We start from the raw sequence: 23405 nt of genomic DNA, 5'->3' as shown, positions 1-23405 counted from the left end.
TTTCTTCCATTCTTAAAATTAATTTTAATAGTGAACTGAGGTAAGTTTTTTTGTCTTAGCAGAGAGGTTAATACCACTGACAACTGAATTGTCGTCTTTATTATTTTTACAAATGCATGTCTCCTAATATGAAAGGTTGATTTTCACTTGATTATGTGCTTTGCAAATTTACAGCAGCAACAGGAAGAGCTTCTACTGAATAGATTTTAGTCTTCAAAAATGTGATTGCATCTTCCATCTCTAGTTTGTCCATCTCCCAGTTATTGACCTTACCAAAGAAAGAGGAAAACAATCAGTTTGTGAGACGATGCTAACGTAAGAGCTAGTTTAGAGATCCAAACATAGTAAATAACATGAGGAAAATAGCTTTTTGAAAGTAAATGTGACCTTATAACTACTCATATTTTAAAGGCATAATAAGACTACATGTTAAGGTTTAAGAAAGCTTTAACTGTGAAAATTATATAAATTTTAAAGGTCCTCTAAATGGTGCAAAAATTGCTTTCTTGAGAAAATCTTCCTTGGAATATACATAATCAGCAATATAAAAAACAAAGTCTTAAATAGTAGCCCACTAAGAGAAAGGAGTCATCTTAATCTCAATAGTCCACACGTAATCCATTTTTAGATACTGAAGTATAATAATAGATTTGGAATGTTTACATCTTACATTATGCGCAGGACCAAATGAGTGGCATTTAGATAGATTCCAACAGCAACATATATATAAATGTATTTGTAAGGTTCCTGCTACCTAGAAACATCTGAAGAGGCTGTTCAAGAGAAGTTGTGGTGTACAAAATAAAATTGAAGCGTAAGAGGGAAGAGAAAGACCCATCCTCTTAGAACCATCCAGCCTTTTCTGGCAACAAACATCCTGTAACAGCTTCACACAGGCCATGAAAACAAAGGTTTAACATCTTTCCTTCCCTTATTCAAGATAACCTGGAAATTAAATATGGTTTTGTGTGTCTTAAATATGAAAATATATTATTTGCATTCTTCCTCTTAGCAGAAAAGGATTAAAGCTGACCAAAACAACATTTGTAAAAGCTCTAATAATGCCAGTAATCAGCTGAGCAGAACCCAAATCGTGTACTAGCAATGTTCTTTTTCAAAGAAACAGTAACTAAAGCACTTATTCCAATAATGCTGACAATTCCTCTAATCCTAGTAACCAGTCTCAACCACAGGATTCCTGGCAGCTGTTAGAATGTACATCAGTAATTAAAGAATATTTCATTTGCATTTTTTTCTTACCAAGATCACATGAAAACCCATTGCATTCAAATGCCGCATTTTCATAGCAAGGAATCCTCTGGGATGGCTTGAACCCAAACAATAAGCAGATCTAGAAACACATAGCACAGCTACTCTGAAAACAAAAATAAACAAAACAAGAACAGTTATCGATATTACCATTTAGTCTTGCTACATTCCTGTTCTTTGGAGATTTCCAAGTTGAGCTCTCCACTGACCACAATCCTCGATATTCCTGTCTTAGTCCTTCACTTCTCTTACTTGGCCTCTGCAGATATTCCACTATACAAGGCTACTTTATAAACCAAAAATATACAACATTGTACACAGTTACCTCTCAGTTCCCTTTAAGGATGGCTACATTTTTGAAGCGGAAAATTTTCAGATATGAAAGCACCAATTTTAAGGGTTTTCTATGCAGTGCTGATTTCTGATCTCAGCATAATTATTTATTCTACCAGTAGTAGTAATGGTGTAAATAATACGAAATAGTAAATGCTCTTCTTGCATATATTATCTCTCAGAGAAAGCAGCATGTAAAAAACAGAATTAGGAGTTTAAATACAAGAAAGAAAACACCAAGAGAAAGGCAAGACTGTTAAAAAAATAAAATCTGTAAATATAACAAAAATGTGGAAGGTGTAATTTGTTTTTTCATTGTTTCTGGCACTTTGGAAATACTAAGTTCACTGGGAGAAAAAAAAGAAAAAAAAAAAGACATTTATATCCTTACTGCCTTCACCTATACTCTGGCTGTTATATGACAAATTTTATGTCTTTAAAGGAATGCTCACATTCTTCACTTCTCATGACTTTATGCTGAGAACAACTGTTATTTTATTATGCCAGAATAGTGGAGTACCTGAAAAAGAAAAGTGATCTTGGAATGAGGTCAGAGAGAAAGCCTCTTCTGAGGGGAGATGGGTAGCATTGATAGGAAAGACAGCAGTTGAAAAGATGGCCAAGAAATAAGCTAGATGCATTCAGAAAGAGGTGAGTCACAGAACTGTGTGTGAATGAAGAGGGATGGGCAGATAAGAGTTTGGATCCCTACAGATTTTTTTCTGTATGTTTCTATCGTACTTATGTGTGTGTGTGTCCAGTGGAGTAACAGGAGATCTAAGTCCCTTGGGGCCAGGATCCATGTAGCAGAGCCTTTACATAAAGGGTAACTGGCCCATGGGTGTGTGCAATGATGGCATGATCTTACGCATCTACTGAAGAGGCAGGATGTTCTCTCATGGTATAGCATCTGATTTCTCCCCAGAGACACTCTATTTGTAATGTGTGAGCCGAGGAAACAACTTAGGATTAGCTTCAATGTGCTCTGACCCATAGAAATACAGTTTAATTGAAAAACTAGTTTCTCTACCTCTGGAAAAGTCTTGGTGGTAGAACAAAATATTGATTGGGTATTTCTGTAGAAGCCTCAAGTCTTTATTCTTTATGATCACTATTATATTATCTTGTCCAAAGTTTACAGTGCATTGATAGTTTCAATTATATTAATATTGTTTTATTGAACTGTAGCTTCAAAACTTAATTTTAAAAAGTCTGTCTCATTAAATGGTCCCACTGAAGTCCACTGTATTCAACCATAATGTCCACATTGACACTTTCTAAGGAATACACTGATGGATGAGAAGTCTCTTGGTGTGCTGCAGGCTCCATACAAACATCAAGTCTTAGCTTTACTACCGCTATTTAATGTCAAGTCTTTTATAATTAGGATTTAAATTCGGAAAACCCAGCAAATGAAATATATGTAAGCAACCTTTGAATATCTGTAGCAGAAGCTGTATCCACATCAGAAAATGGAAGCACTTGATTCCTGTTAGTGTCCATTCTGATTTCAAAATCTGAAAGGAAAGAATTGATATTAATTTTTCAAACATTGCTCCAAGTGACTTTCTTTTTTTTTTTTGAGATGCGGTCTCACTCTGTCATCCAGGCTGGAGTGCAGTAGTATGATCTCAGCTCACTGCAGCAACTTCCCAGGTTCAAGCAATTCTTCCACCCCAGCCTCTTGAGTAGCTGGGACTACAGGGACATGCTATCATGCCCATCTAATTTTTGTATTTTTTTGGTAGAGACAGGATTTTACCATGTTGGTCAGGCTGGTCTCGAACTCCTGAGCTCCAGTGATCCGCCTGCCTCAGCCTCTCCACATGCTACCGCGTGTGCCACCGCGACTAGCCCCAAGTGATTTTCTGTTTCAAAATGTTTAATAGTACTACCAATAATGATAATAGCAGTAGCTAAAATATATTGAGAGCTAACCATGTGTCAGATACTAGTCTCGGGATTTTAGACACATAAAAATGTGTAGAATTTCATTTACTGGTCACAAGAATTTTATGAGGCAACAATCAGGCCAGTTCCACAGGCAATGCTGCACTACACTAAACTGCTGCCGCAAATACTTATTTTTTTTTATCTGAAAAAAAAGGGAAAATAAATACAATAAAATGAAAGGAAATCATATAATGTCCCATACCAATATGATAACTGTGTGGCAAGTGCACATCTTTTGAGAAGTATCCTTCACCTCCCAGAAGGCTGCTGAGCACCTCTGCCACCTTGGCATTTGGATGTGACGGTGGCAGCTCCCGCGGAAGCTGTGGGAGTGACAAGGCTATGTCCTTGAGATAAACAGTATCATCAAGTTTTAGACAAGTATCCAAAATATGCAGCTTGTGAACATTCTTCTTCATGTCATCTAAAAGATAAAAAAGAGAGTATATCATTAAGAAGAAATAAATGCAACATTAAAAAACTATATTAATATATATTTAGTAATAGATATAAAATAATAAATATATATATATATATATACACACACACATATATATAAAAATGCACTTGTATTTCTAATGATCTCTTTCTTATCACAAGGACCCTTTCTGTGTCTCCCCGGTTTCCACAGGGTCTAAGTCAAAGCCCTGCACTTGATAATGTTTTAAGGCCTCAAATATCTTTAGGGGTCATTTAGTCTAAACTCCTCAATTTATAGATAAGGAAATGCCCAGGAATGTTAAAAAGCCTTGTGATTAGTTAAGGCAAAGTTGGAACTAGAATCCAGGTTTTCGGGGTTCAAGGCTGTTTCTCCATTATTACACTGCCTGAAAAATCAGCACGTGGTATTGACTGACTCTTCGTAACTCAACTTTGGAATTTTATAACTTTTTTTTTTTTAAATTCTGAACTACTCTATTCTCAGACACATCCTCAAATTTTGTACATCTACCTGGATATTGTTTTGCCTTATTTAATATTAAAGACTAAAAGTCAACAGTGAATTTGGTTCCAAGAGTAAATGAACTAATCAATTTGGTGGCTATTTGGTTTCTTGATCTAACAGGTGTTCCCTCATCACAGGCCAGGAGTGACTAAGTGTTTGCAGCTGCAAAAGTTGACTTAGGTTGGCTTCAAATGTGGTAAGAAAGGATTAGGAATTACAAACAGCTCTGATCAAAGCATAAAGAACAACCTGAACAGTTAGCCTTTGTATAGATTGATAGAGTGTAAATAAAAGGAATAATGATGCATTTCTTATTATTTTTTTCTACATGTAGGACTTGTCATTAAAGAAGGGTCTGTAGGTTTGTTGCTTTGAAGCACTATCCTTTGACTTCACCATTGTCAGCCCTTTCCCAGTAACACCTGCTCTGCAAATTTCAACTAACGCTGCTCCAACTAAGACCCCATTCAGAGTCATATGGTAGCTAGTGGTAGTGTCTTATTTTGGTCACAATTCTGCAGTAACATCCTACCTGATGTCAGCAGCTCACTGATGACGTCTTTTTGCAGAAGCTGATTAAAAGAAGCCAGGGGAAAGTAATTCATCAAGCAAAATGAATACACTGCATCCAATAAGTTTTCAGAAGAAACAGAGTGAAGATAACCAGTCAGAGCACTAGCCATAACTTCCAGGAACTGTCTGAGGAACAAAGAAAAGTCAGTTTCCCAACATATACAGAAGGCTAATATCTTTAAGGATTCCGGAGAAAAGAGATAAGAAGATCAGGCTTGCAAGTAAGTATCCATACATCGTTCTGGACAGTTGGTTATCTCATAATAAGTATATGCATTCAATAAATATTGGCTATTGCTATATGTCTTGCACGAGAAACATTTTATAGACTTTAACTCACTTAACTCACACTAAAAAACTCTATGGGTATTACTATCATTCTCCTCATTTAAAAAAATGGGTAAACAGGCTTAGAGGTTGAGTAACTTGTCTAAGAATACACAGACAAGGAAGCAGCAAAGGCAGTATTAGAACACAAGGTGTCAGGCTCCAGAACCTTTTCATAATTATGCTAGGTTTTCTATAATGCCTGAACCACCACTACAGTTTTATAACCAACTAAAATTATCTAGCTCTCAATACTATGGGTTAAAAGAACTACAAGCTTAATCCTACCACCCAGAGCTAATTAATGTTACAAAGTATAACAATGTGGTTAAGCACAAATGAAGACAGAAAAGATCAAAATCAGGTGCAATCGCTGGGCCAGAGTGACACCACTAATAAATGGTAGCTACCCTTTGAACATATGCCAATCTGACTCTCAGGGCATATGATACATATAGTTATGTAAGAAAAGAAATACACGTAAAGTACTGTGATCTCGCAAAGAAAATAAACAGAAGCTTCTGGGAGAAGAAGTTGAATAGGTGGAAAAGATGGAATAAGGGAAGAAGATCTGAGCAGAGCCCTGAAAGCGCATGCTACTTGCCTGATAGTGAGCAACTGGTGAGATGAAGGTACAGAGGAGTGATTCTTAACAGCCGGGGCAAATATGCCTGGACGCAAGCTCTTGTTAACATTGAGACTGAAATCAACCGAGAGGTCCATGGGTAGGGGTAGAAGGGTTGGGGAGGATGAAGGGCTGTGATAAGGCCAGGAAAACTGCAGGAATTACGATGAAATGGGAGGAATATAACAGATCATACACACAACAGCAAGGCAGCACTTCTGAAATTGGTAACTGATTGCTTTTGGAACACACAGTGGGAGGTGGGGGCAGGGGATGGTGTGGACGAGGAAGTTGGGAGCCTGGGTAGTGATCCCCTCTCTGGTCTTCTCTTGCCCCACTCCTCACCCTGTACCTCATGCTGCGTGCTGTTCCCTCCATGTGCTCTGCTGTTTCCTTCCTCCAGGCCTTGGGTATAGAGGGCCTTTCACTTGGAATATTCATTCCTGCTTATCTTTCCATGGTAAACCCCCATCTCTCCATCTTTTAAGATCAATTCAGATACCATCTCCTCCAGGCAACACTGCCTGATATGCCCTGACCCTCCTCTTCACCAGACTGGCATCCTGACATATCCCTCCTCTATTTCCAAATATCCTAGATGATATGGTTTGGCTGTGTCCCTACCCAAATCTCATCTTGAATTGCAGCTCCCATAATTCCCTTGCATTGTGAGGGACCCAGTGGGAGACAGCTGAATCATGGGGGTGGTTCCCCCATACTCTTCTTGTGGCAGTAAGTCTCACGAGATCTGATAGTTTTATAAGGGGAAACCCCTTTTGCTTGGCTCTCTCTTGTCTGCTGCCCTGTGAGAAGTGCCTTTTACCTTCCGCCATGATTGTGGGACCTCCCCAGCCATGTGGAACTGTGAGTCCATTAAACCTCTCTCTTTTGTACATTGCCCAGTCTTGGGTATGTCTTTATCAGCTGCATGAAAACAGACTAATATGCTAGATCACTCGAATTTTCATGCTATATTTAATCGCCAATTTACATATCTACCTTACCAATTACACAGAATCCTCTGGCAAGAAGGACTGTCTTATTCATCTTTCTTCTAAGTGTCCAGGTGCTTGGCAAATGCTGACTAAACAAACAAATAAACTTAGATGAGGAAGACAGGAGGAGGAACTTGTCATTGGAAAAGGATGAGTCAAGAAAAATGAGCTGACTTCCAGAATTACTGAACTTGAGACACTTTTGGGATGTGCAGTGACCATATGCAACCCACAGAGACTCAGGTCTGGAGTTCAGGAGCACACTAATGACCACAGATGCAAATGTGGGATTATCCATAAGGTGGTAAATACAGATTAAGAAAAGAAGAAACCAAAGGACCAAAACAATAGAGCTTAAATGTTAAATAGTTCTTCCTTGGGTTCCAAGCCCAGCAAGATACTCTGGATTTAACACACCCTCTCCCCCATGGGCCATCAAAAATGAAATAATGATTAATGTATAGCATGTGGATATACAATAAGCTAAGCCAGATTTCCTACCACTCTACTATCTAATCCATCTCTTCTAGTCAATTCTCTTCCCAAATACCTCCAGTTATTCTGCTTCCAAAACCTTTGCACTCCAGCCTAGGTTGCCATCTTCCTTTCTCCTTCCTCCATAAAGCACTTACTTGGTGCCCACCGTGTACTGCCTTCCTCTGGATATACAAGAGAGTTGTTTTGATCAGTGGTCTAGGAAGAACAGGGAATACAAACTTCTTTTTTTATAGCCCTCAAAATACCAAATCCAGGCAACTGTACATTCATGAGCATTCAGGAAATGGTGACTAATTAATCTTGCTGTATCTGCCATATTGCCCCTACTTTTCCTTTGGAGAAATGTTGAGGTGTGAGGCTTAGAATTAGGTAAGGGTTTCTCAATCTCAGCACTACTGACATCTGGGGCTGGATAATTCCTTATTGTGAGGGGTTATCTTGCGCATAGTAGGATGTTAGTGACACCCCTGGCCTCTATCCACCAGAGGCCAGTAGCACATACCTCCCTCCTGTTGTGACAACTAAAAACCGTCTCCATACATTGCCAAATATCCCCTGGGGGGCAAAATCATCCGTGTTTGAGAACCACTAGGTTAAATGAAAGCAGAATAGACAGACAAAAAGACAAATTCATGATTCTCCTCCTGTACTAATTCTACTACTGCCATTGTATTAAATGTCTCAGCCTTTGTTACTTTTGTTATCCCCCCACCTATTTCCAACATAACAATTTTGTTGGAACAAGTTATCTCTTGGATTGCCTAGAGTCACGTGAAAAACTCTTACCTGCCCAGTACTTACTCTCTTAATCCCTCTGGGCCTGTTTCTGGAGTTTTAATGACCACTTAGCTTGATATTATTTGTCTAGAAAGAGCAAGGCATCAACGGGAGCCAGCCTCAGAAGAAAATCAAGCCAGGGGAGTATAGGGAGGTTGAATTTGGGGGATATTTTTCAACCTTTATTAAATGTCTACTCTTTGGCAGGTCCTGTACTAAGCTCAGAAAAACAGGCAGCTGGGTCTGACTCTGGAGAGCTTACCAACTGAGGAGCAGAGAGATTTACTGCCACAATAAATGATGTGACACTTGTCATATCTTACCCAATCTCTGGTGGAGACTTGACTACAACTTTGTTGTCAAGGCTCCACCAGAGATTGGGTAAGACATGACAAGCACAGGGACCCTGATGGGAACAATTAGGGAAGACACAGAAAATGCAGTATGAGCTGAGTCTGTCCATTCAATGGACAGTACAGTGGGAAGCTGCTTTTTAGTTGGCCTGACACCACTTCATTGATTAACTGCCCTTAAGGGATGGGCATTTGACCCAAACTCAGTCAATCAGATGTTCTCTTTTAGAAATCTAAATCTGGAGGGAAAACTAAAAGGAAAGCAAGCAGCTGGAGTCAAGTCATTTGATGGCAAACAGATGGCCTGTGCATCTTGCCACTGAGACCTTCAAAACTGCCCTAGTTTGTTCCCCCAATGCCTCTGTGACCTACACTCTAATTTTTTTCAAATCTAAAAATTACTATGTGCTGGGCATTGTCATAAGAACTTGACACAGATTAACTCATTTAATCCTACTAACAACCCAGTGAGATTAGACACAGCTCATCTCCATTTTAATAACTGAACAAACTGAGGCACAGATAAGTAATTTGCCAAAAGCCAAGCAGCTAACAAATGGCAATGACAAAACTCAAACCTAGGCAAGACTCAAACCTAGCTCTAGAGTCCATGCTTTTAATCACTCTTTTAACAAATGACATTTTATATGCTTTTCTGATTTTTAATGAACCGTGAGTGATCCAAAGAGTAAGAAAAGATGTTCTGGGTAGAAAGCAGAGGTATGAAAGACGCTGGCACGTTTGAGGAATTACTGTATTTAATAATAGAAATGCATGGCTATGGTTAAAATGAAAAGAATAGAAAGCAGCAGCTTGAGACCAAATGGATAGTTAAGGTCAAAACTGAACTACAAGAAGGTCCAGCTCTCACAGCTTCTCAGAATCACTGATTTAACAAGGACACATAGACAAAAATACCTTATGAAAAGTCCAGAAACCAATTAAGAGATTGTCATACTCCAGACAAGAACAAAACCAAGAAGAGTTGCACTGCAACAGGTTAGAAGGACATTTTACCCAGGTTAGCCCCTCTCCAAAGCCAGCACAGCTTAGCACCAGAGAAATCACCTTGGCCTAGGACTTCTCCCTTGGAGGAAGAGAACAGAGTGTGCAACCAACATTTGGCTTTTTCGGTGTGCTGCCCTAGGGGCTGATTTCCATCTCAACTCACATGGAATACTAACAAAACCAGCAGGGTTCAGATGACTGAGGGCAGTTAAGAACAAAGGAAAAGGGGTGGACAGCTTCCTGCACCCAAATCTCATCTCAAATTTTAATCCCCACATATTGAGGGAGAGACCTGGTGGGAGGTGACTGGATCATGGGGGCAGTTTCCCCATGCTGTTCTCGTAATAGTGAGGGAGTTCTCATAAGAGCTGATAGCTTAAAGTGTGGCACTTCCTTGCCCTTTCTCTTGCTCTCCTGTCACCTTGTGAAGGTGACTGCTTCCCCTTTGCCTTCCGCCATAATTATAAGTATCCTGAGGCCTCCCCAGTTATGTGGAACTGTTGGTCAATTAAACCCCTTTTCTTTATAAATTACACAGTCTTAGGTAGTACAGCAATGTGAGAATAGACTAATACATTCCCCAGTTAAAAGACACAAAATGGCTGAATGGATTAAAAAAAAAGACCAAACTGTAACTTGTCTACAAGATACTCACTTTAGATTCAAGGACATACACATAATTTGATAGTGAAGAAATGGATAAAGATATTCCATGCAAATGGTAACCAAAAGACAGCAAAGGTAGCCATACTTATATCAGACAAAATACACTTTAAGTTAAACATTGTCACAAGGACAAACAAGGTCATTATATAATGATAAAAGGGCCAATTCATCAGAAAAACAGATCTGAAGGGAAAAACAGATGATACAATAATAGTAGGAAACTTCAATAACCCCACTTTCAATAATTTATAGACCATCCAGACCGAAATCAAAGAAAACAAAGGAAGAACACTATAGATCAGTGGTCCCAACCTTTTTGGCACTGGTTTTATGGAAGACAATTTTTCCACAGACTGGGGATGCTGGGGGTGTTTCATAAGGCATTAGATTCTCATAAGGAGCACGCAACCTAGAGCCTTCACATACGCAGTTCACAATAGGGTTCATGCTCCTATGAGAATCTAATGCCATGGCTGATCTGACAGAACTCAGGCAGTAATGCTCACCCGCCACTCACCTCCTGCTGTGCAGCCACGTTCCTAACAGGCCACAGACTGGTACCAGTCCATGGCCTGGGGGCTGGGGACCCCTGCTACAGATTAAATGGCTGTAACAGACACATACAGAACATTCCAGCCAACAGCACCAGAACACACATTTTCCTCAAGTGCACACAGATCATTATCAAGGACAGACACTATATGTTAGGTCACAAAACAAGTCATAACAAATTTAGGAAAACTGAAATCAGACCAAGTATCCTTTCAGATCACAAAGAAATACAATTAGAAATCAACAGAGGGAAAACTAGAAAATTCACAAATATGTGGAAATTAAACAATACACTCTTGAACAACCAATGTTAAAGAAGAAATCAAATGGGAAATTAGAAAATATTTCAAGACAAATAAAATTGAAAACATAACATACCCAAAATGATGGGATGCAGAAAAAGCAGTACTAACAAGAAAACTTATAGCAATAAACACCTATCTTAGAAAAAAGAAAAGTATCAAAAAACCCCCTAAATTTACACCTCAAAGAACTGAAATAAGACAAATTAACTAGGCCCATAGTTAGCAGAAGGAAGGAAATAATGAAGATTAGAACAGAAATAAATAAAATAGACAATAAAAAGTAGAAAAAATCAATAAAATGAAGACTTGGTTTTATGAAAGATGAACAAAACTGACAAACCTTTAGCTAGACTGACAAAAAAAGAAAGAAGACTCAAATAAATAAGAGACGAACAAAACATTTTAACTAGAAGTAAAAACCAATGCCACAGAAATAAAAAAGGCTCATAAGAGACTATTATGAACAACTTTATGCCAACAAATTGGATAATCAAGAAGAAATGAATAAATTCCTAGAAAAATACAACCTACCAAGACTGAATTATAAAGAAATAGAAAATCTAAACAAACCAATAATGAATAAGGAAATTTAATCAGTAATCAAAAACTTCCCAACAATGAAAAAGGCCAGGACTAGATGGTTTCATTGCTGAATTCTACCAAACATTGTAAGAAGAATTAACAATACCTCTAATGTGCTTAAATTTTTCCAAACACCTGAAGACAGAGAACTCATTTTATGAGGCCAGCATTACCCTGATACCAAAGCCAGACACATGCATTATGACACAAGAAAGCTACAGGTCAATATCCCTGATGAACACAGATGTAAAAATCCTCAACAAAATATTAGGACTAGAAGGATCATTTACCACGAATAAAAGGGATTTATCCCTGGGAGGCAAAGACGGTTCAGTATATGCAAGTCAATTAATGAGATACACCACATTAACAGAATAAAGGAGAAAAATCATATGACCATCTAATTAGATGCAGAAAAGCCATTTGATGAAATTCAACAACATTTCATGTTAAGGGCTCTCAACAAATTAGTTATAGAAGAAATGTGCCTCACCATAAGTAAGATCATATATGAATAACCATAGCTAACATCATATTGGATGATGAAAAACAAATATTTTCTTCTAAGACCAGGAACAAGACAAGGATGCCTACTCTCATCACTTCTATTCAACAAGGTACTGAAAATCTTAGCCAGAGTAATTGTGCAAACAAAAGAAAAAGAAAGAAAAAACAACCAAATCAGAAAGGAAGCAGTAAAAATATCTGCTGCGTTCCTATACACTTAAAACAAACTATTCAAAAAGGAAATTGGGAAAACAATCTTGTTTATAATAGTATCAAAAAGCATAAAATCTTAGGAATAAACTTTTTTTTTTTTTTTTTTTTTGACAGAGTCTCGCTCTGTCTCCCAGGCTGGAGTGCAGTGGCCAGATCTCCGCTCACTGCAAGCTCTGCCTCCCAGTTTCACGTCATTCTCCTGCCTCAGCCTCCCGAGTAGCTGGGACTACAGGCGCCCGCCACATCGCCCGGCTAGTTTTTTGTATTTTTTAGTAGAGACGGGGTTTCACTATGTTAGCCAGGATGGTCTCGATCTCCTGACCTCCTGACCGTCTCGGCCTCCCAAAGTGCTGGGATTATAGGCTTGAGCCACCGTGCCCGGCAGGAATAAACTTAATCAAGGAGGTGAAAGACTTGTATACTGAAAATTACAAAAAAATGGATGAAAAAAATTAAAGACACAAATAAATGGAAGGACAGCCTGCGCTCATGGATTGAAAGACTTAATACTGTTAAAATGTCCATATTAACCCAGGTAGTCTACAGATTCAGTGCAATCTCTATCAAAATTCCAATGGCTTTTTTTTTACAGAAATAGAAAAAACAAATCTTAAAATTCATATAGGACCACAAAGGGATCTGAACTGCCAAAGCAATTTTGAAAAAGAACAGAGCTAGAAGTATCACATGTTCTGATTTCAAAATATATTACAAAGCTACAGTAATTAAAACAGTATGGTACCGGCATAAAAAAGACAAAGCTGCCAAGACTACACATAGTAAAAGAATATGCTCTTCAACAAAAGGTGTTGGGAAAACTGGATATCCACATGGAAAAGAATGAAAATTGGAACCTTATTTTGTAACACACACAAAAATCAACTCAAAATGGATTAAAGATTTAAACATAAGACCTAAAACTATAAAATTCCTAGAAGAAAATGTGTAGGAGAAGCCTCATGGCATTGGTTTAGTTAGGCAATGATTTTTTTGGATATGATACCAAAAGTGCAAGCAACAAAAGCAGAAACAGACAAGGAGAACTATATCAAACTAAAAAGCTGCACAGCAAAGGAAACAGTTAACAAAGTGAAAAAGCAACCTACAGAATGGGAGAAAATATTTGCAAACCATACATATGATAAGGAGTTTTTATCCAAAATATATAAGGAACTCCTGTAACTCATATATTTATGCTTATTGCTATAAGTTTATATAAAACTTAATGCTATAAGTTTTCTTATTAGTACTGCTTTTTTTGCATCCCATAATATATATATTTCATATATATTTATAGTATGTTTATATATTATAACATACTGTAACTCAATAGCAAAAATAATAATATGATTTAAAAATAGGTAAAGGACTTAAATATTTCTCCAAAAAGGACATACAAATGGCCAATAGGTATGTGAAAACATGGTCAACATCACCAATCATCAGGGAAATAAATGCAAATCAAAACCACAATGAGATATCACTTTACACCTGTTAGGATGGCCATTATCAAAAAAACAAAACAAAACAAAACAAAATATAACAAGTGTTGGAGAAGATGTGTAAAAATTGGAACCCTTGCACAATGTTGATAGGAATACAAAATGGTGCATGGAAAACAATATGAAGGTTCCTTGAAAAATGTAAAAGTAGAACTACCACCTAGTAAAGAAAAGCCCAGGACCCAACTGCGTCACTGCTGAATTCTACCAAACATTTAAGGAAGAACTAATACCAATCCTACTCAAACTATTCCAAAAAGCAGGGAAGGAGGGAATACTTCCAAACTCATTCTACAAGTCCAGTATTACCCTGATACCAAAATCAGACAAAAACACATAAACAAACAAACAAAAAACTACAGAGCAATATCTTTGATGAAGATTGATGCAAAAATCCTCAAAAAAATACTAGCAAACCAAATTCAATAATACATTAGAAAGATTATTCATTATGACCAAGTGGGATTTATCCCTGGGATGCAAGGATGGTTCAACATATGCAAATCAATCAATATGATACATCATATCAACAGAATAAAGGATAAAAACCATATGATCATTTCAACTGATGCTAAAAAAAAAAAAAGCATTTGGTAAAAGTAGAACCCTTGGTAAAAGCAGAATCCCTGTATGATCCAGGGATTTCACTTGTGGATATATTTCAATTCATAAGAATTGAAATAAGACTCTCAAAGAGACATCCGCACTCCCATGTTAACTGCAGCATTGTTTGCAATAGCCAAGATAGGGAAACAACCTAAACGTCCATCAACAGATGAATGGATAAAGAAAATATGATATATACATATAATGGAATATTATTCAGCCTTAGAAGGAAATCCTGCCATATGCTACAACATGGATCAACTTGATGGGCATTATGCTAACTGAAATAGGCTAGTCATAGAAGGACAAATACCACATGACTCTGCTTATATAAAGTATCTAAAAAGGTCAGTCATAGCAACAGAGATTATAATGTTGGTTGTCAAGGGTGAGGAAAGGGGGAAATAGGGGAGTTGCTATTTAACAGGCATAAAGTTTCAGCTATGCAAGATGATTAAGTTCTAGAGATCCACTGTACAATATCATTATCTATATTGTTAATAATAAAGTCAGCAATATCATACTGTACACTTTAAAATTTACTAAATGTTCTTACCATAATAAAAAAATCAAAAATTTTAAAAGACAGATTTTTCAATTTTTTAATAAAATTAAACTGAACTATGAACTCAGGAGCTGAGAGGATAAGCTGGGAGGGTTTGAAATGAAAACTCCCATGATGAATTAACTCATATATTATAAAGAACAAAGAAACAAACAAGACAAAGGGCAGCAAATATAAAATAAAATTTTGTTTAACTTCATAAATGAGTAAGGAACACTATGTTTTATTTATTGGCATGGATGATGACTAGGGGTGTGTTCACTTGTAATAATTCATTAAGCTTATGATTTATAACCTTTTCTATAAGTTATATGGCAATAAAAAAGGTAAAAAAAAAAAACCAAGTACATACTCTTTGTTCTGGCATTTGTAGACATGATTGAGAGAAGAATAAGTATGAAGAATAGATAGAATGTTTTTCATGTTTAGGGATGCAGGATCTTCTACTATTCTCTTCATAAACAGGTCCATTAAACCAACATGTCGAAAGCCAAGGTTTTCAAATAAAATGAGGATAAAAAGAACCTTAGAAAGAGAAAATTGAGGGAAAACTCTTTAATAATTACAGTACGCTAATAGTAACTTTTTAGATCTCAAAAAATCTAAGCAGCAATTCAACTGTCCTGATCAACAGAATATATCCTGAAACAGAATATTTCCCTGAAAAGGAACAATTATCTTTCCCTCACAAAATCTGTTCTATTAATTCTTGAATTGGGTACCAAGTTAATAAGCAATCTTTTTATAAGCTGAGAAGCTGGGCATACAATGATTTCTATATTTCCATCTGATTTAAAAATAAATCTTTTCCTACATGCTTTTCATACAACAGATCTGAAAATTACTTTTAAATATCCTTTTCTGAAGGTTTTCAAAATGACCAACTCAATCTTGAACTCCTCGCATTTCCAAACTTAAATACTTCCTAGATTCTAACATGTATGACATAACCCCAAAATTTCTATATTTAACATTAAAATCTATAAGTGAAAATGGAACTGAAACATTATGATTAAAATAAACTTTGAAGTTCACCTCCAGTTTCCTTCTCAATCTTTCTTACTTAGGATTACTTCTCTTTCCATAACCAATTTCCACAGTAAACTCAGTATTTACCTTACTCTCCAAAATAAACTGAACCTAGAGATCTAACAGTTATCACCTATTTCATTGAAAAAGAAGTTTTTACCAGCTGCTTCATTAAATGTTTATATTCTTAACAGAGCTGCTGATTTTAAAGGCTTTTACTCTGGATAAAACAATGGATGTGATCATTAAGTAGTCACATTTTATTCTTCAAAAACCGTAAGCCTGTCACATCACCCATCTTTATTATTCAAAATCTAACAAGAACAAAGTATAAACATGGAAATGATGCTAAATATCTAACAAAAGTACCATACAACCCTTTTTTCTTTTTTCTTTTTTTTTCTGAGACGGAGTTTTGATCTTTGTTGCCCAGGCTGGAGTGCAGTGGCGCGATCTCAGCTCACTGCAACCTCCTCAGGTTCAAGTGGTCCTCCTGCCTCAGCCCCCCTAGTAGCTGGGATGACAGGGACATGCCACCATGCCCAGCTAATTTTTGTATTTTTAGTAGAGATGGGGTTTCGCCATGTTGGCCAGGCTGGCCTCGAACTCCGGACCTCAAGTGATCCACCCGCCTCGGCCTCCCAAAATGCTGGGATTACAGGCGTGAGCCACCGCGCCTGACCCATATAACCCTTTAAAACCAAATAGAAGAGCAAATTTTTGTTTCAAATAGAAAGATGACCAAAAGATAGAATAGTATACAGATGGTCCTTGACTTATGGTGGGGTATATCCCAATAAACTCACCATAAACTGAAAATATTTTAAGTCAAAATGCATTTAATACATCCAATTTACTGAACATCATAGCTTAGCCACCTTAAACATGCTTAGAACACTTACATTCACCTATAGTTGGGCAAAATGAGTTAACAAAAAGCCTATATTATAATAAAAGTGTTGAGTATCTCATGTAATTTATTGAATACAACATGCCTTGTTTATCCTCACGATTGTGCAGCTGATTGGGAGCTGCGACTTGCTGCCACTGCCCAGCATGAAAAAAGAGTATAACACAACATATCACTAACCCAGGAAAACATCAAAATTCAAAATTCAAAGTATGGGTTCTACTGAATGCGTATTGCTTTTGCAATATCAAAAAGTCAAAAAATATTAAGTCAAGCCATCCTAAGTTGGGGACTATTCATATTAGCAAGTAGCCCCCAGACAAGAATAAGGAGCAAAGTTTTCAAAAGTCAATAGAGCATTGGAATATTTTGGTATCTTAACTACTATAAAGGTGAAAGAGAAATACTTAAAATGCTAAATGAATTAGTATGTGTTTTAAAAGTTTGTGAGGCTGATTCTAAATTGTTAATGTACTCACTTTTTTCAACTTCCAGATGTCGAAAGTTGCAGCCACATAATCTGCGAGTCCATTGAAGAGATCTAAATTATAGTATTGGAGGTCTTTGCAGGACTGCAATATGTTGATTATTATTTTTGAAGGACACCCATGGATATTATCTTGAAGAATGAGTTAAATAAACAAAAATTACCAGATTGTTTTGAATACAACATGCTTTATTCTTTTTTCCATATAAAAGTTAAGTTTTTAAAACAAAAATAGTCTAAAACAGCAGCTCAGGTGTTACAAATGATGAAAGAAAAATTCCCCTTACCTAGGACCACCTTACTGCATTCATTCAGGAGTATAAGAGATCGGTGATTCATGGCAGCTAGTACCTCAAACATGCGCTGGCTATTCAAAAGAGAAAATCTGTCTAATTCCCTCAAGGCTTTCATCTAAAGAAAAACAAACTTTAATTTAATTTACTATGTGTGGCAAAATAAATTAAACTTTTACTTTTATTGAGATAGGGTCTTGTGCTGTCACCCAGGTTGGAGCCTCAACCTCCCAGGCTCAAGTGATCCTCCTGCCTCGGCCTCCCATGTAGCTGGGACGACAGGCATGCACCGCCATGTCTGGCTAATTCTTTGACTTTTTTTTTTTTTTTTTTTTGCAGAGACAGGGTCTTGCTCAGTTACCCAGGCTTGTCTCAAACTCCTGGGATCAAGAGATCTCCCTGCCCTTGACATCCCAAAGTGCTGGGATTACAGGTGTGAGCCACCATGTCTGGCCTAAACTTTTATTTTTAAATAAAAAGGATGAAGTTTGGGTAATATGACCCAGACAAATAGATAAATAAATATACATGTATATATACAGATAAATAAATATAAGGGTACTTCTATTCATTCACTTTAGCAAAGCTAAACCTAAAAGCCCAGCAATGCCCCTCTAGAAAATCGACTTCAGGCGGTAATAAAAGGTTATAAGAAATAATTTTTTCAAATCTCATCCACTAGAGAAAATTCACGTGTTTACCTCCAGTTTCCTCTTAAGAGCAATTGGTGCATCTTTACCAATGCACTTCATCACAACTTGTAATGTGAAGACATCTTCTATTTTCCAAACTTGCTGATCAACTAGTATTCTGTTATCAAACACAATAAATATTAAAATCATAGAATCTTCAAAGCAGAAGAAAAATCTTAAAATTTTATTTGGTCCAGCCCCTTCTTACAGGCAAGGATTATGAAGCCCAGAGAAATGATCTACCTGCCCGAGAGAGTGTAAGTAGTTAAAGATCGAGAACCAATCTATTAATAGCGCTATTTTCTCTCACATTGTTGTGCTCTCTTTACTAATGAACAAATTATGTCAGGAGATTATAGTAACATATCCTAAGCATAGTCAATGTAAAAGGGAATTAAGTGTTACTCTCACTAATCTATGACATTAGATCATTTCAATCAATTTTATAAATTCCTTTTCAAGCTGGGCCAGTGTCAACCCTCACATAGTCCCCAAATAACTACTATCTGAATTAAATATACATATCAATTCTCCTCCTACCCCACATCAGTACTATGTTTTAAAATAAATTAATTTAGATTTCAATGTTACTCACATCTTTGTTATTATGGACCCTAAAAGAAATATTTCCAGACTTATGTCATCCAGAGTCAGGATTTTAAGCTTAATAAGGCATGAAAGACTGTAACTACCAACAAAGCCTTCCCAACTTCTCCCCTCAAGAAAGCAGTTTAGTTTTCATCTCAATTTTTTATTCCAGATATAAGAGGAACAAAGAAAACCACATGCAGAAAGCATAAGAGAGTTCTCACCTGAATCCCATTTGTAGAACATGAACATTCTTGCATGGCTCCATTACCTCCAAAACATTTGATAAAACTGAAAGGCATATCTCATCATACTCATTGATACGTTCCTATTGAAATATAATTTCAAAAACACTACAGGTGATGAGCCCATAGTAAACTATCTCACCCAAGCAAAAACCCTGAACTGATGTACTGAATAAAAGGATTGAGTATCAAACCAACAATTCTTACAGTCAGTCCACAATAAACAGCATCTTTGGGAAATAAAAAGTCATACTTACTGAATTTTCCAGCTAACTGATACACATCCTTTTATGCATCAACACTTTTTTACCTTCACCATTATCACTGAAAACACATTTGATATTTATTATATTCCACTACTTCTGAAACAACTTTTATTAAACATTATTGTTACCTCTTCCTGTAACTCAAGGTCATCACAAAGGGAAAAACAGTTAAAGTGCAGGAATATAAGAACTACTGAGGTACAGCAGGTAACTAGCCTGTCTCTAAAGATCCTTAAATGGTTGTGCCCTTACAATTTCCCTAGATCCTTTCCTGGGTATCAAGCTGAAACTTTAGTTGTGAATCTTCTAATTCACATCTCCTGCCACATTCTACTACCGCTATCTGGGTCTCAAGGGAAGCTTATACCCCACGGATTCTTCTTTCAGGTCCCTTTACTTAGGGTACTAAGTTTGATTCCAGAAATAATAGTGGGCATATTTGGAAAGTGAATAGTAACAACACAGCATAACTAGTAATACTGTACAGTTTAATCACAACTAGTCTATACACCTCACAAAAGATCACATCTGAGGAAACTTAGCCTGAAGAGAGAGATGTTCTTTTGCTAACATTACATAACCAACAAATCACAAAGTCTTAGGCCAGAACCAGGTAATAATAAGAAATGGTTATCGTTAGAAGAAAAAAAAGGTTTCTTTCCTATGAAAGGGTTCCCTTAACAATTTTACAGCATTCCATCAATATCTACTATGAAAGAAAAGACCACCTGTCTATGTGTTTGAAGCGCAAATTCACTGATGGCACACTGTCCTTTCACCTCTAAAATGTCTTTACATTATTCCAACAGGTCACTGAGACACCATCATCCATACAGATGTTTTGACTACAAAATCCTACTACTCATACCTCACTAACAAAGATGTCATCCCGATGTGAATATCTGTCCAAAATCTAGTGAGAGTATCACTGACTAGGTAAGGCGATTTATTATAGTCACTTTTAAATAACTACATAGGAACTAATACACAGCCTACAAATAAACAGGGATATTCTGTGGTCTAAACAAATACACACACATACATACTAAATAAAAATTAGTTAGTCCTTAAGGACATATGGAAATCACAGTAATGTAAAAAGTTAAAAACTTTCCCATAGCTATGAACCCAATTCTTGAATTCTATAGCAAGATAGGATATATGCCAGATTATCCCCAAGAAATTCCTGTCTTTTAAAAAATTATTATTATTATTTTCAGACAGGGTCTGGTTCTGTCACCCAATCATGGCTCATGGCAACTTCAACCTCCCAGGTTCAAGCGATACTCCCACCTCAGTCTCCAAAGTAGCTGGGACCACAGGCGAGTACATCACACCCAGCTAATTTTTGTATTTTTTGTAGAGATGGAGTCTCCCTATGTTGCCCAGGTTGGTCTCAAACTCCTGGGCTCAAGAGATCCTCCTGCCTTGGCCTCCCAAAGTGCTGGGATTACAGGCATGAGCCAGCACACCTGGCTAAAAAATTACTTCATTAACATTGAGCTTATAAGTCAGCAGTGTACTCTTAAAACATAAATGATTAACAAGCTAATCCTTCCTTCCTTACATTTAACATTGAGTTTATAAGTCAGCAGTGTACTCTTAAAACATAAATGATTAACAAGCTAATCCTTCCTTCCTTACATTTAACATTGAGTTTATAAGTCAGCAGTGTACTCTTAAAACATAAATGATTAACAAGCTAATCCTTCCTTCCTTACATTTGGCACCATTTCAGTGACATTAAACAGGACACTGGCATTCCTGCTTTAGACTAAAAATGGCTCCCTCCATCCAATATCAACCTTCTTCCAATCCATTTTCCACTCACTCAGTGATCTAAAATACAAATTTGAGCACGTCAACCCATTGCTTAAAATTCTTCAATGGACTCCCATTGCCTACAGGATGAATGCATACTCCTTAGCTAGCCGTAAGAGGCTCTTTATGATTTGGTTCCTATTTTTCTAGCCTCTTGTTCTGCCCCAAGCCTCTTGTCCCTCACTCCTCGCCTTTGATCACCATGTACAAAACTTGTTCCCACCCCGCCAAACATACAACTCCATCATTCTGTGCTTCGGCTACACCAAACTACTTTCAGTTCTTCAAATTCGCCAAACTTTTCCTCTGGGAATGGTAGGGCATGCAATCCTCTCTACTTGAAACACCATCCTCTTCACTATCATTCTGCTTATCAGTCTGGGCATCATCTACTGGGCCTGAATCCCAATTCTACCATGGACTAAATTCTCTTCCTTCTCCTTCCCTTCTCTCCTTCTTCAACTACCCAGGCTTTCTTTGTATATCTTGCATCTCTCCTCATTTTAGTTTCTTCACCACTACTTAACCCTGGGGATGGTAAATGGGGAAGGCTTTCATAAATTTCCATAGCAAAAGGAAGAAAATAACTAGCTAACTTAAGGCCTCTAAATCATATAATATATGTGCAGAAATAAATATAAAGGAAACTACCATTCGATAGTCTCTTTTAAGGAGGCTACATATCTATTTCCCTTCGTTCTTTCAAAATATTCTAAACCAAGTAAATGCATGAAATCTCCTTTTTATTTTACCTGGGTCACCCTCAGCAAAGTCTGTACCAAAAGAGTGTTCTGAGGGATTCCAAGCTTCACTATGGCATAAAGACTGAACAGTAGGTACTTATACTGTATGATCTTGGCTTCTCTCATCATATGTTCACAGAGCTGATTAAATGCAGGGTGGCTAAACATCAGTCGTCTTTCAAAGCGCTTCTGGTCATCAGACAGTCTTTTGGCAATTGTCCACATTGCTGTGAAATAGTTGCTACTAGGAAATGTAGGCGCTTTTGTAAATGCATCTAACACATCACTCAGCGAATTACATTCCTCAGACAGTTTTCTACTGCTGATACGGTTTGGTTTTGTTTCCTTGGTAAGAACATCTTCACTGGAGACTTCATGATGAAGGTTTACTTTCTTCAATTCACCATTAAATTTATCAACAGAGACAAGAGAATGCTTTGAGTCAAAAAACAGTCTTCTAGCATAAAGCAGTCTGTCAATTCTAAGGGCGGTTACAGTGCTTATGCCCCTTGTTTGAAAGCCAACATCTGATTTTAAAATGAATGCATCCTGAAAGAGATATCTAAAGATATTAGTTGATCGCATTCTGTTATGAAAGTTATTTAAAATGTTCCAGTTTGAATGAACTATTTTTGGTTTGCAAAGTCCCAAAGGATATAGCCTCATAGTTCTGCTTGTTGGAACTAATGTACTGAATTGTCTTAGGTTCCATAAAAAGGAGCCTGCTTTGTTATTCATTTTGCTCTCCACTGAAACACTTCCAAACGGCTTTAATGTTGTCAATATGAAACCAACGTCGCTTCTACTAGTGAAAAAGAACACGTGCTGTGGTTTTTCCTGTAGGGGAAGAAGTAATTAAAAGAATAAAAATTAAAACAAAACTTTTACTTAAAGATATGAAATGCATTTAACAGAAGAGAAAATGGGGAACCTATGGGACCATTAAAGATTTACATAAAACGGTAAAAGTATTTTTATCAAAATGGGCTCCCTCCAATCTACCACAATGTGTCCAGTTTCAAAGAAGCCAGCTCACTTTGGAAGTAGTCATTGTATTAATGAGATTTTTCTGGTGTAAAAGCATTCCATAAAGCTTTCTCTATAGGAGAGATTTTTGTGGCATTGTTATGGAAATGTCCTCAGTGAAAATTACGGTATCAACATTGATAGATCATT

At 37.0% G+C, this 23405-nt stretch overlaps 1 protein-coding gene across 1 annotated transcript; it reads right to left on the bottom strand.

The window, feature by feature from the left end:
- Positions 1–23058, bottom strand: FASTKD2 (FAST kinase domains 2). The gene is made up of 11 exons (XM_011993882.1): positions 22239–23058; positions 19379–19482; positions 18576–18684; positions 17869–17992; positions 17574–17713; positions 15508–15680; positions 5034–5200; positions 3758–3979; positions 3035–3119; positions 1261–1375; positions 1–268 (listed from the first exon to the last, which is right to left on the bottom strand). The coding sequence occupies exons 1-11, from the start codon at positions 22965–22967 to the stop codon at positions 152–154; spliced, it is 2085 nt and encodes a 694-aa protein (XP_011849272.1). The 5' UTR covers positions 22968–23058; the 3' UTR covers positions 1–151.
- Between the last annotated feature and the right edge of the window lie 347 nt (positions 23059–23405).

Source organism: Mandrillus leucophaeus, unplaced genomic scaffold (genome assembly GCF_000951045.1).
Source record: "Mandrillus leucophaeus isolate KB7577 unplaced genomic scaffold, Mleu.le_1.0 Scaffold436, whole genome shotgun sequence".
In the NCBI taxonomy this organism is placed as follows: domain Eukaryota; kingdom Metazoa; phylum Chordata; class Mammalia; order Primates; family Cercopithecidae; genus Mandrillus; species Mandrillus leucophaeus.
Note: the sequence above shows the minus strand (reverse complement) of the source record. Positions and strands in the feature narration are given on the sequence as shown.